This window comes from Empidonax traillii, unplaced genomic scaffold (genome assembly GCF_003031625.1).
Source record: "Empidonax traillii isolate 1590-97213 ecotype Southwest subspecies unplaced genomic scaffold, ASM303162v1 scaffold584:size400879, whole genome shotgun sequence".
Lineage (NCBI taxonomy): Eukaryota > Metazoa > Chordata > Aves > Passeriformes > Tyrannidae > Empidonax > Empidonax traillii.
This window is the reverse complement of record NW_020955777.1, coordinates 1-12,786: the sequence shown is the minus strand read 5'-3', so window position 1 is coordinate 12,786 and position 12,786 is coordinate 1. Positions and strand designations below refer to the sequence as shown.

The 12,786-nt window shown below is 50.3% G+C and overlaps 1 protein-coding gene across 1 annotated transcript in view; it reads left to right on the top strand.

The window, feature by feature from the left end:
- The window catches only part of EML6 (EMAP like 6), a gene marked incomplete at its 3' end in the record, with an annotated part of 77,678 nt that extends 65,275 nt beyond the window's left edge, over positions 1-12,403 (top strand). The window contains exons 30-44 of the mRNA XM_027898215.1: positions 1,372-1,380; positions 2,405-2,483; positions 3,276-3,405; positions 3,873-3,971; positions 5,117-5,137; positions 5,488-5,661; positions 6,359-6,567; positions 7,031-7,188; positions 7,795-7,909; positions 8,540-8,728; positions 9,315-9,487; positions 10,258-10,420; positions 10,860-10,963; positions 11,906-12,059; positions 12,303-12,403. Of these exons, the coding sequence (XP_027754016.1) occupies positions 1,372-1,380; positions 2,405-2,483; positions 3,276-3,405; positions 3,873-3,971; positions 5,117-5,137; positions 5,488-5,661; positions 6,359-6,567; positions 7,031-7,188; positions 7,795-7,909; positions 8,540-8,728; positions 9,315-9,487; positions 10,258-10,420; positions 10,860-10,963; positions 11,906-12,059; positions 12,303-12,403 (1,878 nt within the window). The remainder of the gene's footprint in view (positions 1-1,371; positions 1,381-2,404; positions 2,484-3,275; positions 3,406-3,872; positions 3,972-5,116; positions 5,138-5,487; positions 5,662-6,358; positions 6,568-7,030; positions 7,189-7,794; positions 7,910-8,539; positions 8,729-9,314; positions 9,488-10,257; positions 10,421-10,859; positions 10,964-11,905; positions 12,060-12,302) is intronic.
- Between the last annotated feature and the right edge of the window lie 383 nt (positions 12,404-12,786).

The following is a 12,786-nucleotide window of genomic DNA, read 5'->3' as shown; positions in this document are numbered from 1 at the left end:
CTGACTGTGTCTTATCTGTCCTGGAACTCACCCCTCCCATGACGTAATGACACTCGTTGATTTGAAATTGCTGGAGAGAAACCGTTAATGCTTGTGTTATGTTTTGACTTGCTTTCCTTTGGAGGCAGGGAATTGTCAAGTAAGTACTGACACGGAGCCCAGGAAGAGCCCAGCTCGCTGGGAATGTGCCTTGCAGGCTGCACAGGTCCAGAAGGGCAAAGGGGTGTCGTTTGCTGCGGTGCAAAATTTCTTGTCTTGACAGTGTCATCTTCTGTCTCAAAACAAATTAGGTGTAGTTGTAGGCTTGTTAAAAATGAAATGACTCCTAAAGTGTTCAAACTGTGCTGCTTTCCGTGTGCTGTGTTGAGATGGGGGTAAGGCAGTGACTGCACACGTGTGTGTATATACATGTCATGTATATGTGAATGCACACAACGTCTGTGTTCGTGGGGATGTGAATAGGTATCTCTCACAGTATCTGTGTGTGTGTGTGTGTGTGTCCAGATTAAACCTCATGCTTACAATCTAGTGACTATCCAGCATGTCACAGTGGTAGTGTTCTCTTGCTTTCCTAAAGATTTTGGCTTGCTCTTGTCGTAAACGTTGGTATTTGTAGGTGAAGAAATGTGAAAACGATCTGTTCTGAAGTTACACTAAAACAGAAAAAAGAGCAGGAACCCCACGAAAAAATTACTCTTTTCCTAAGTGCTGGGTCAGAGGCCTCGTAAACCTGGGCTGAAGTGAATTAGTACCTTGTTGTGTAAGAGAATCGGGTTCTGCAGCAGGTTCCTGTGCCCTTCCCTGCCGGTGCTGGCACCGCTGCCCAGGCCCATCCCACCCGGGGTTGTGTGAGGGGACTCTCACAGAAAATAAAGGTACTTGTTCCCTGTGCACAAAGCAGGACAGGCTGTCCTGGGAGGGACTTGGCCAACCCACAGTTATGGGCCAGATTGCAGCCTGAACTGGGGTAGGGAACAAGCAGCCATTGTGTGGGATCTCCGCAGTGCTCAGGAGATTGACAACTTCCCACCAGCTTCCCTCCCTGCCAGGCACCTGAAAACAACCAGCAGTGGAGATCTGCTCCTGCAGTCCAGAGCGTGCAGGGAGCAGGGGTGGCGCTTCCTTCTCCCCTCTGTGCCCCAGCGTCTGCAGCTCAGTGTGCCCAGGGGGGCAGGGTGTGGTGTTTGCCATCTCTAGACTGGTGCACTCTTTAATTTCTGTTTTAGTTCTTGCTGGCATGCTGGGATAGCACGTGCTGTGCCGCAGGGAATGACTGCTCGGCTCTCAAAGTGCTTGTGCATGAGTAACTGCTCAGAAGTAACACCTAAACTCTATTAAGTTTCTTGCTTGGCTTTGTTTGCTGCTTACAAGGGGATCAAGGTAACTCTTTCACTCTTCTAACGTCTCGAGGTCACCCGCTAATGTAGCTGTTGGTCCTTAGTGAGTGTGCTTTGTTCTGTCGATGGTAGAGCCCAGCTTTTCACGCTGTTCCTGCTGCAGTGGGGATTTTTGCAGTGCAGCAGGAGCTGTTCCAGCTGTGGGGTTTGTCAGTCTGTAATCCCCCCCATGAAAACCCAGCTCCAGAAGAAGCAACTCCCTGTAAACCAAAGGGCTTTCATTCTTCTGCAGTTTTAATTTCACTGGTAGTTGCAGTCCAAGGGCAAGAGCAGATTTCACAGCACGTGGGACAGGTAGCAAGGATGCACCGTTTGGAAATCCCAATCTGTGGGAGTGCTTTCCCCAGGCTCCCCTCAGCCCTGTGCCTCTTTTATCTGGCCAGGATCAATAGCAGCACCAGAGATGATCTGGCCTTAAAGACCATTTGCACGCATCAGATTTTGTCTCAGCCTTTGTAGCTCCTTTTAGCAACTGTAATTATACAGAAAAGCTTTGCTGGCCTTGGTCTCTGAAATTCACGTGGATGAATCACCTGTACATTTGAATGCAATCATCTTTAATAAAATCTTCTCAAAATCATATTAAAGCCCTGTCAAGGTTTTGGGATGGGGTTTCTCAGAAGAAGCAGGGTTGGGCAGAGGTCAACTGTCAGCTGTAGAAAACCTGTTAGATCATTTCTGAAAGCACCAATTTGCTGTCATTTCACATTCAAGGTTTTTTCCATGCATTTCTGTCGTTGTGTTTTGGGGGGTTTTTTAAATGGTGTCAGGTGGTCTGTTGTGCTGCTCATCCACAAAATCTACATCAATGTCATTTCTGTGCTTCCCATCCAAAAGTGAGGGATTGTAGTCAGTGTTCTGTACTGCTCTAAAACAGGCATGGAGCTAATGCAGGGCCAGCTGGCCATTTCCTGCCCTCACACAACAAACACGTGTGCTGTGGCTTTGGAGGTTTTATTTTACTTTCAGACATACTGATTGTGTTCTTTTTGAAATGTTCCTTTCAGGCCACCAGTCAGCAGAGCTGCTCCTCAGCCCGAAAAACTGCAAAAGAACAACGTCCACAAAAAAAAGAAACTGGTTGAGGTCAGGCTTCAAACTTGTTCTTTTGCTTTAGAGGTGACATGTGCTGGGTGAAATCCATCCCTGTGCTGTGGACAATCTGCAACCCTCGCTTGGTCTGTGGCTCCCGTTCACATCATTCCAAGGGAGCTGGAATTGGCTCTGGGACAATCATTAAATCCGTTCTCAGGGCTGGGATGCAGCTTTAACAACAATGCATTAACCATCCCCGTGTTTCTGCGGGACATTTCCTTGGGAATTGCTTGTTGTAAGGTGCAATTCCACCTCTGATTGATGTTTGAAGTACAGAGTTACTTAAAGCCTGCTTTGGCCTCCTTTAAGGACTTCAGGGCCAGATTTTGGGCTGTTGAAATGTGGTAGTTTATGAGAATGATTTTTGAAAACTCTGCAGATATCTTTACTTCTTTAAAATATCTGATACCCTATATATCCATGTAACATATAAATATTAAACTGTGATGGGAAGAGTGATGAAATCAGTTCTGTAAGCTGTAACTATTGTGAAGGGAAATTCACAGAATCAAAACATTTACAGCTGGATGCATTATTAAAGAACAATAATAATATCAGTGCAGTGCTTTAGTTGACCAATTGAAGTGTTGTAGACAGTCCCTGAGAATGTCATTCCTCAGTAAGTGAGCAGAGCTGGGATAAGAACTGTTGTTTAATTATTCCATTGCCTCTGCAAGGTGTCTGTAGCTTGTGTAATTTAGAATTGTGCTTATGTGATCCAGACTCTGAAATCTCCTTGTATCTTCATTCCTTTCACTCCTCCCCTGTGTTTTCCCTGCCCAGGAGCTGGCTCTGGACCACGTGTTTGGATACAGAGGGTTTGACTGTCGCAACAACCTGCACTACCTGAACGACGGTGCCGACATCATTTTCCACACGGCCGCGGCCGGCATCGTCCAGAACCTCTCCACCGGTAATTGCACTGCACACACCCCCAGGACACCCCACGTGCTGACCAGGGGAAAGGGTTCTGATTGAAAGGCTTAACGTTTTAATGTTCCTGTGACTGTCCCACGTCTTGCATCTTGATAAATAGTGCACAATCTGTGGATGGCTGGTGGATCAGCCAGCCCTCCTGGGAAACCTGGGCCTTTCAGGTGGCAGTTTCGCTGTTTGTGGCAGTTACAGGTGGCTGTGGCTGATCCTTGAGCTGAGTGCCTGGGTACAGCGAGCTCACCAAGTACTGCTGTGCTGTGTGTGTGTGTGTGTCAATGGCCACGCTCCCAGTGCAGCTGGGAATGTGCCTGGGATGAGGGGGGAGCAGCCCTGGGCACCGTTACTGCCCTGCCCCATCCCCTGCACAACCAGCGGCTCAGAGTCTGCTCCAGAGGCTCTGGGGTGGCTGCTGAGGGGAACAAAGCCGTGTTTGGGTTTTCCCAGGCAGCCAGAGCTTCTACCTGGAGCACACGGACGACATTCTGTGCCTGACGGTGAACCAGCACCCCAAGTACAAGAACGTGGTGGCCACCAGCCAGATCGGTACGTGACTCGCACACCGGGGGCTGCCCCGCACCACGGGGCGCTGCTGCTCTGGGGCCTCTCCAGTGGCACTGCTGCCACTGTGACTGTCCTTTGGAACGGGCAGCTTCGGGCTTTGCTTGTGATTTCAGTTCCCTCTCCGATCGTGAGGCAGTGGGGTTTGGAGTTAATTGTAGGATAAATAATTGTATTTCCCAAGGCAAGATTTGATAAACTGCCTGAATCATCTCATTACTCTGATTTACAGCATGCCCCTTTCCTTCCTGTGTCCAAGGCACTGCTTAGCAGTGAGGATACTCTAAGGACCATTTCCTGTGCAGGGAAGGAGAGAAACAGAGGGAGATCTCAGCAGAAGACACGTGTCAGGGGCCTGTTGAAAACCCATCTGGGTTTATGTGTTTATTATTCACATGCAGAGCCCCATTAGAGTCCCTGGGACCTTTGGCAGGAGTAAACATTGTGTGGGGAATGTAAGATGACTTAGGAGGATCTGCCACCTTTCAGCTTCATGCTGTAATAATTAACTGGATGAAGAACAGGGCCAGAACTCCTCACTCAGACCATTCTGGAAGGAGACCCAAGCCCAGAACTGCAGGACAGAAGTAACTTAACTTAGGGGGGCAGGAAAATGGTATCAGTGAGCACTGTGACAAACCATCTGCTGCCTGTTCTGAGCACTGCCACTCAGTCTGAGTGTGGGGTGAGCACCCAAACCTGCACGTGGTGCCAGGGCTGTTCAAAATGCTGATTTCTGGAAAAGGTGACTGTTAAAGGCCCTTTTCTTAGGGCCCATGAGGTCAGTTTGGTTGGTACTTCTTTATGTCACTACAGATTCATTTCACTTTTAAATGGGGTAATTTTTAAAACCTGCATGTCTTTAGCCTTTCTTTTAAATGCCACTTTTAAAACTCCAAAGTACTAAATATTGTTGCGATATTTGTGTATAAAACCCAATATACCCAAAGAAGTTCAACAATATTGCTGCTTATTTGTTTTGTTGATTTAATCCATATCCATTTTTCAAGTTTTTAATTTTTTTTTTCCTTCTGGTGCTGATGCTGGCACTTGAGCATGAGAAACACGACTTATTTCACCTATTGTTTTCCCTTGGTGCTTCCTCATTTGCCATTGCTCTCACAATGCAGGTGACATGACAGAATTCCCAGGTAAGGCTGACTCCTTTGTGAACTGTAGCAGAGTCCTGTTCGAGTTTCATGTTGCCTCGTTGTATCTGGATCCCAGATACAAGTGAATCATCTCCAACTTCCTTTGCATGAGGCTCTTCATGAATGTTTATGTTGTTCTTTTACAAGTTGTCTGATTTCATGGACTGCAACGGTTCCCCCTGTGTTTTGCAACTCTTCTGATTTCTCTCTGTGTTCCAGTAGTGTTCCTCTTCAAACAAAACCAACCCCCCAACTTCTGTCTGTTCAGGTTACGTGTTCTTGACAAATGCCCGTTTTGCACCAAAGCTTTACCAGAATTAACCCTCTTTAAACCCCCTCTTTGCCCCCAGGCACAACTCCCACAATCCACATCTGGGACGCCATGAGCAAGCAAACCATCTCAATGCTGCGCTGCTTCCACACCAAAGGGGTCAACTACGTGAACTTCAGCGCCACTGGCAAGCTGCTGGTGTCGGTGGGAGTGGACCCAGAGCACACCATCACCGTGTGGAGGTGGCAGGAAGGTGAGGGCTGTGGGAAAGCACCTCCCTGCAGCCCAGCACAGAGATTACTCACTTGGCCTTTCAAGCCTTTGCACTCCATTTGTGTTTACAGTCCCAAATCAGTGAAGGGAGGTGACAAAGGGCTAGAAAATAGGATGAGAAATGTTTTATACATCTGTTGTAAGCAGAAGGGAAGGAAAGAACGGTGCCTAATATGAAATTGCATTAAATTAAGGAAGGCGATTTCTTTTCCTTCCTAAACTCCCTGAAATTCTGTGCTGTAGGCAGGCCTCTGGGAATTCATTTCCAGGAAAGAATTATCTTTGTGAAAGGTGGAGGGGAGAGGAAGAGTGACTCAGCTCATTGCTGTGTCCCCGTGCCTTTCACTGGATGGGAACTCACTGGTGACATCCAGCATTTCTGTGTTATGTCACCGAGCCAGGAGGCAGAGTGTGCTGTGAGGGCCTTAAACCTGCATTTCCTGGCACTGTGTGCTGTGAGGGCCTTAAACCTGCATTTCCTGGCACTGTGGCTGCACTGGGGTAACAGGGCCCTTATGGCTTGAATGCATTGGGATCGAGACACTAAATAGTGTCGGGCTTTGCAGCTTTCAGCATCTGCAACACAGATCCCTAATCCAATACCAGGCCAGTTTAGTTTATAAAATCGTATCAGTGCTTAATTTTACAGCTAAATTTGACTTTATCAATTCCAACAGGGGCTAAAGTTGCCAGCAGGGGAGGACACCTGGAGAGGATCTTTGTTGTGGAATTCCGGCCGGACTCGGACACGCAGTTTGTGTCGGTTGGGGTGAAGCACATGAAGTTCTGGACGTTGGCTGGCAGTGCTTTGCTCTACAAGAAAGGAGTCATTGGCTCCATGGAAGATGCCAAAATGCAAACCATGCTTTCTGTTGCCTTTGGAGCAGTGAGTTCAAATTCCTTGATATGGAATTTTTCTATTACAGTTTTATTAAAACTGCAGTTTTCTGGGTTGAAATTGAGCCCAGGGGGGATGGTGCTTGTTAGTGAAATGTGGATTTAACACCTGCACACCTTGAGACCTTTACCTTGCTAAGCACAACTGGGTGTCTGTTAGTGAATGGTTTTTGTCAATGTCTGTGCACATCTACCGCCTGGTTGTTTTTTTTTTTTTTACTTCCCTGGTTATTTAGCTCTTCACTGGTTAAAAACCTGCAATATTGTTATTTTGTGGATAGGCTCTGAAACCTTTTCCTCTGCTAATGGTAAGTGGTGTGACAGTGATGCAACCAATGGTGACAGCACAGACAACTGTCCAGAGTGGTGGAGAAGGAATTGTGAGTTTGATGGGAGGGATTTCAGTTGAAGCTGACCAGAAAGGCAGAGGTGGTTGTTGCTGTTTGTTGCAGAACAACCTGACGTTCACGGGTGCCATCAATGGAGATGTGTACGTGTGGAAGGACCATTTCCTGGTGAGATTGGTGGCCAAGGCCCACACGGGCCCCGTGTTCACCATGTACACCACGCTGCGGGACGGACTCATCGTGACCGGGGGCAAGGAGAGGCCGTAAGACACATCCCCCTCCTCCAGGGCACTTCCTGGGGTTGTGTTTGTTTGTTCACCCACCACCCCACAGATAAATGGGCTCTGTGCTGCACCAGCGTCACTGAATTGTGCACAACCTGCCCAGGTGTCTCAGTTAGTCCAGGTCGCAGTGACACACCAGGGACACACTGAACCTCTTAGGGATTGATCTCAACACCTGGATAAGCTCCTTGTTGCCTGAACTCCTGCCATAAGTGGGATTTTCTTAATTTTTTAATTCTGTCAAACTCCAGCCAGCCTCTCCCAATGGAGGCTCTGTAAGGCCTTCAATTTACCAGAAGTACCATTTGCCAAGTGACAGAGATTTGAGATTAAGGGACAGGAGAACAATTGAGTTTGGGGTTTGTTTTTGAACAAGGGAACAAATTATGATGCTGTTGAAGACATGAAGTGTGAAAGCATTTCATTTTTGATTTCCTTTCCCTAGCACAGTAGGGAGGAGTCTTTCCACAGTGCAGGGATGAGTCAGTGTGTGCTCTGTGACTGAAGCAGAAAACCAGGGCTGGGATTTGCAGTGGGATTTGGGGCGGGGAGGACACCGTGGTAACACAATCCCCTTCCTTGCAGCACCAAGGAGGGGGGAGCAGTGAAGCTGTGGGACCAGGAGATGAAGCGGTGCCGGGCCTTCCAGCTGGAGACGGGACAGCTCATCGAGTGCGTGCGCTCCGTGTGCCGGGGGAAGGTGAGGGGCCCACACCACCTCACCTGGGGGGGGCACAGGGGAGAGGCTTTGGCTGCCTCCCTGCTACTCTCCCTTCTTCCCATCCTCCTGAGCTCAGGGTGGCTTTAAACTGCATTTCTGCTGCCCAGTGCCAGCCTCTCCTCCACGCTCAGCAGGGGCAGGGCAGGGCTGGCAGGCCCCGAGGGACAGTGCTGAGTGCAGGGACACATTCATCACATGACCCTTACCTCCTGGATTTCTTTTCAAACAGCAAAAGGAATTTGGGTACCTGCAAGGTTTGCTTCCCATGAAATACAGGCACAGCTCAGGTGCTTCTCTGGCACGCAGTGGATCACAGCTTTTGGTTTTTTTGAAGTCAGAAAAACCCCAGGTTGCCACTGAGAATTACTGAGGGACTGTCCCCTGAGCTGTTTCACTGGGCGTACCCAGGGCCAGGAATTTGCCACGCTCTGATAACACCCCTGGGGAATGCTGGTTTGTACTTCCAATCAAGGAGCCATTAACCCATTCCAAATTGTGTCTCTGCTTTTTCCAAGCATTTGCCAGGGAAGCTCTTGGAGTGTAGACCATGAGAGGATGTTCCTGTTCCACTGACAACCTCTCTCTCTTCTTTTCTTCTACCACAAACAGGGGAAAATCCTAGTGGGAACAAAAGATGGAGAAATCCTTGAAGTAGGAGAAAAAAACGCTGCTTCAAACTTGTTGATTGACTGTCACATGGAAGGGGAGATCTGGGGCTTGGCAACTCACCCCTCCAAAGACATCTTTATCTCTGCAAGTAATGATGGAACAGCGAGGATCTGGGACCTGGCAGACAAAGTGAGTATCCCCAGTGGAAAAGCATGGGATTAAACGGGAATGTTTTATAGAACCCATCACGTTGCTTCAGGGCTTTTTTTCCCAAGACAAATTGAGTAACAAGAACCATTACTAAAACCAACAGATAAATAAAACATTTAAAAAAAAAAAAATAGCAGAAAGGTTTCTGCTCATGTTGGGTGACATCAGTCTTTTCAAAGGTCCTGAGCTGAGCTAGCAGGGATGGTTTTTAATAAGGGGAATGAATATGTTATAAACACAATCAGCAAAGAGAAAATGCTGCCAGTTGTAGCAGATATTGAAGTCCCAGATCAGGAAATTGATTTTTCAGCTTTTTTGCTAAAGAGTCATTTTTCTGGTGTGAAACTGGACGTCACTCTGTGAACTTGATGCCAGCATGAACCCCCCTGTGAACTGCATGCACATTCCCAGCCTGCTGTGCTCCAGATGGCCGGTGGGCAGCGAGGCTGGGGGTGGAGCTGCAGGTTTTTGTTTGGAGCACACAGAGCAGGTTGGTGGGGCCGAGGCGGGTGTGACACTGTCCCCACGGGGAGGTGTCAGCCTGTGGCCGTGTGTGTCCCCACAGAAGCTGGTGAACAAGGTGGCTCTGGGGCACCCTGCGCGCTGTGCCGCCTACAGCCCCGACGGGGAGATGGTGGCCATCGGCATGAGGAACGGAGAGTTCGTCGTCCTGCTCGTCAACAGCCTCAAGGTCTGGGGCAAAAAGCGGGACAGGAAGTCGGCAATCCAGGACATCAGGTAGGAAATCCCGCCTCAGGTGCCCTAAATACACCGCCCTGGCTCCGGGAAATGGCCAGCAAAGCTCCACGTTTCCAAAGGGTTCATAACTCCCTGTTTGTTAAAACCTGTGTGGAATGGTGAAGGGCACTCACATACCTAAGGCTTGTCTTTACATTTACCTGAAGCTTGGACGGCACAGTCTTGTTTTTCCCTGTGATTAGTTCAGTTACAGCCACACTGCAGAGCTGGGATTATGGGAGGTAATATGATAATACTTTTCCAAATCCAAGTCCTGTTGTGTACCCCAGAGGATTAGAGTTACTCTGCACTTGGCAAGTGCGATGTTAACATCAGTTAACTACAAACAATGGAGAGGAAAATCACAGAATGCTTTGGGTGGGAAGAGACCTTAGAGCCCATCCAGTCCCACCCTCTGCCACAGGCAGGGACATCTTCCACCAGCCCAGGTTGCTCCAAGCCCCATCCAGCCTGGTCTGGGACACTTCCAGGGATGGGGCAGCCACAGCTGCTCTGGGCACTCCTGTGTGTGCCAGGGCCTGCCCACCCTCACAGGGAGGAATTTCTTCCCGATATCCCACCTAACCCTGCCCTCTGGCAGAGATATCCTCAGTCTTCCTCTTCTTGGTTTAGGTTCACTCTTGTTGTGGATAGAATTTTTTTCTTGTTTTCCAGTCAAAAAAAATTACAATTATGTTGTCATGAGAAACAAAAGCAAATCTTGCACAGGGACACCCAGTGACATCCCCATTCCGTGTTTTCTTGTGCAGGATCAGCCCAGATAACAGGTTTTTGGCAGTGGGGTCACAGGAACACACCGTGGATTTCTATGATCTCACCCAAGGCACAACCCTGAACCGAATCGGGTACTGCAAGGACATTGCCAGCTTTGTCATCCAGATGGACTTCTCTGCAGACAGCAGGTACATCCAGGTATGTGTGGGATAGCCTGGCACTGGGATTCCCTGTGCCAGCAGGACAGGAGGGAGGCACGAGGCGGGGAGGGCCAAGGATCCCCCAGGCAAGGGACGGGGACAGCCCTGGGAGAGGAACTGTGGGTTGGGAGCTGTGGAACGGCTGGGGCTGGGGGAGAGCTGAGCTGGCTGGGGAGGCTTCCTCAGAAATTCTTCTGAGTCAGGAAAACTGGGCTGAGACGAGGCAGGGAGTGCAGAACAGAAAGCAATCTGTCAGCTCTGCAGAGGAACCATCTTCCTGTGCCACCACCGTCACATCATACGGGATGGACTCTACATAACCAAGAGAAAGGAGAGCTTTTATCCCAGATGTCTCATTCCTGGCAGAACTGCTGGAGCTCCTGCAGCAGGTGCTGTATCCCTGGCAGAGGTCCCAGCTGTTTCCTTTCCCCCTGCAGGTCTCCACGGGTGCCTACAAGCGCCAGGTTCACGAGGTGCCCCTGGGGAAGCAAATCACAGACCCTGCAGTCATAGAGAAGATCACCTGGGCCACGTGGACCAGGTACAGCCAGGGACACCTCTGGGGGCTGCACAACTACCCCAGGGCTGCCCCAGAGCCACGGGGCTCCCGTCCTGGGCCCCTTCCACGGCCCGACCGCTGCAGCTTCCCTGCCCTGGCCCCGGGGGGCTCTGCCCTGTCCCACAGCAGCCCCCACACAGCACAGGAGGCTGGACAGGCCCTGGGGGTGCTGAGCAGCTGTGGGGCCATTACAGCACATTCCCTGACTGGGATCAACCTGGGAGCCTCTGGCCAGGCCTGCAGAGCTGTGGCTGTGCCCTCCTGCAGGACGTGCCCAGGGCAGATGGAACAGGACTGGGAACCAGGCGGGTTTAGAGGGGAAACGAGAATCCTCCTCCTCCTCCTGCTCTGCTGCCAAGCAGAGAAATGGGCCCCACATTCCCTGTTTGTGAGGGCTCCTCACAGCTGCTGGGAGGGGGACAGGCACCTCTGGTACTGACTGGGGAGAAATAGCAACAGTTCCAGAGGAACTGGAACCGAGGGCAGAACAGCTATTGCTGAGAACCAGTTGCTGCCCAAACAAGAAATCCCTCCCTGAGGAGGGAATTGGCCTCCCTCACTGGCCCAGGGGGCACTGGGTCAGAAATCCCTGCGGGAGGGCACATACAAATCCCTAAGAGAGGGAGGACACCAAAGCTGCACCAAAGCTGCTTGTGTTGAACAGTGCATGTGGTTTCACAGGAGATAAACCTCAGATTTGTGGACAGAGGTGGTTAAAGGGTCACACAAACCCCGCGTGCTCTTGTGATGGTCTCCAGGACGAGAGCTCAGCTCTCGTGTTCAGAGCAGGGATTTTTTGGGAAAAGCCTTATTTCAAAGGCAGCGATTCCTCATTACTGGGCTGTGTTGCCTCCCCATCCTGTGGAAAAGCAGCAGCAAGTCAGTCCTGTGGTCTAATGCTTTTATTTTGCCCTGGTTTTGGAGCATCCTGGGAGATGAAGTCCTGGGGATCTGGCCCCGCAATGCAGACAAGGCAGACGTGAACTGTGCCTGCGTGACCCACGCCGGGCTCAACATCGTCACGGGGGACGACTTTGGGCTCGTGAAGCTCTTTGACTTTCCCTGCACGGAAAAATTTGTGAGTGGCTGCTCGGTTTTCACCTCTCCAGCTTTTGTTTTTCCCAAACTCCTCAGCTGGGGTTTCCCAGCACTCAAACCACACGGTCCATCCCCGGCAGCTCCAGGAGAGCCCGGGGGGTGACACGGCCTGGGCTGTGGAGCTGGGATTGCTGTGGGGCTCGGTCTGTGTGTCCCCTCCTGAGCTCCTGTGTCCCCTCCTGGCCTGCGTGTGTCCCCTCTGAGCTGCTGTTCCTGCCCACAGGCCAAACACAAGCGGTACTTCGGGCACTCGGCGCACGTCACCAACATCCGCTTCTCCCACGATGACAAGTACGTGGTGAGCACCGGCGGGGATGACTGCAGGTAAGGACTGGCTGACACTGGAGATCAGCCGGTGCTGCACACACACACTGCACACACACACACACACAGAGACACACAGAGACACTGTACACACACACTGTACACACACACACACTACGCACACACACACACTGTACACACACACACACACACACACTGCACACACACACACACAGAGACACACACAGACACTGTACAAACACACAGACTCACACACACACTGTAAACACACACACTGCACACACACACTGTACACACACTGTACACACACACACACAGACACACACGCGGACACTGTACACACGCACAGATACACACAGACACTGTACACACACACTGCACACACACACACACTGCACACACACACACACTGTACACACACA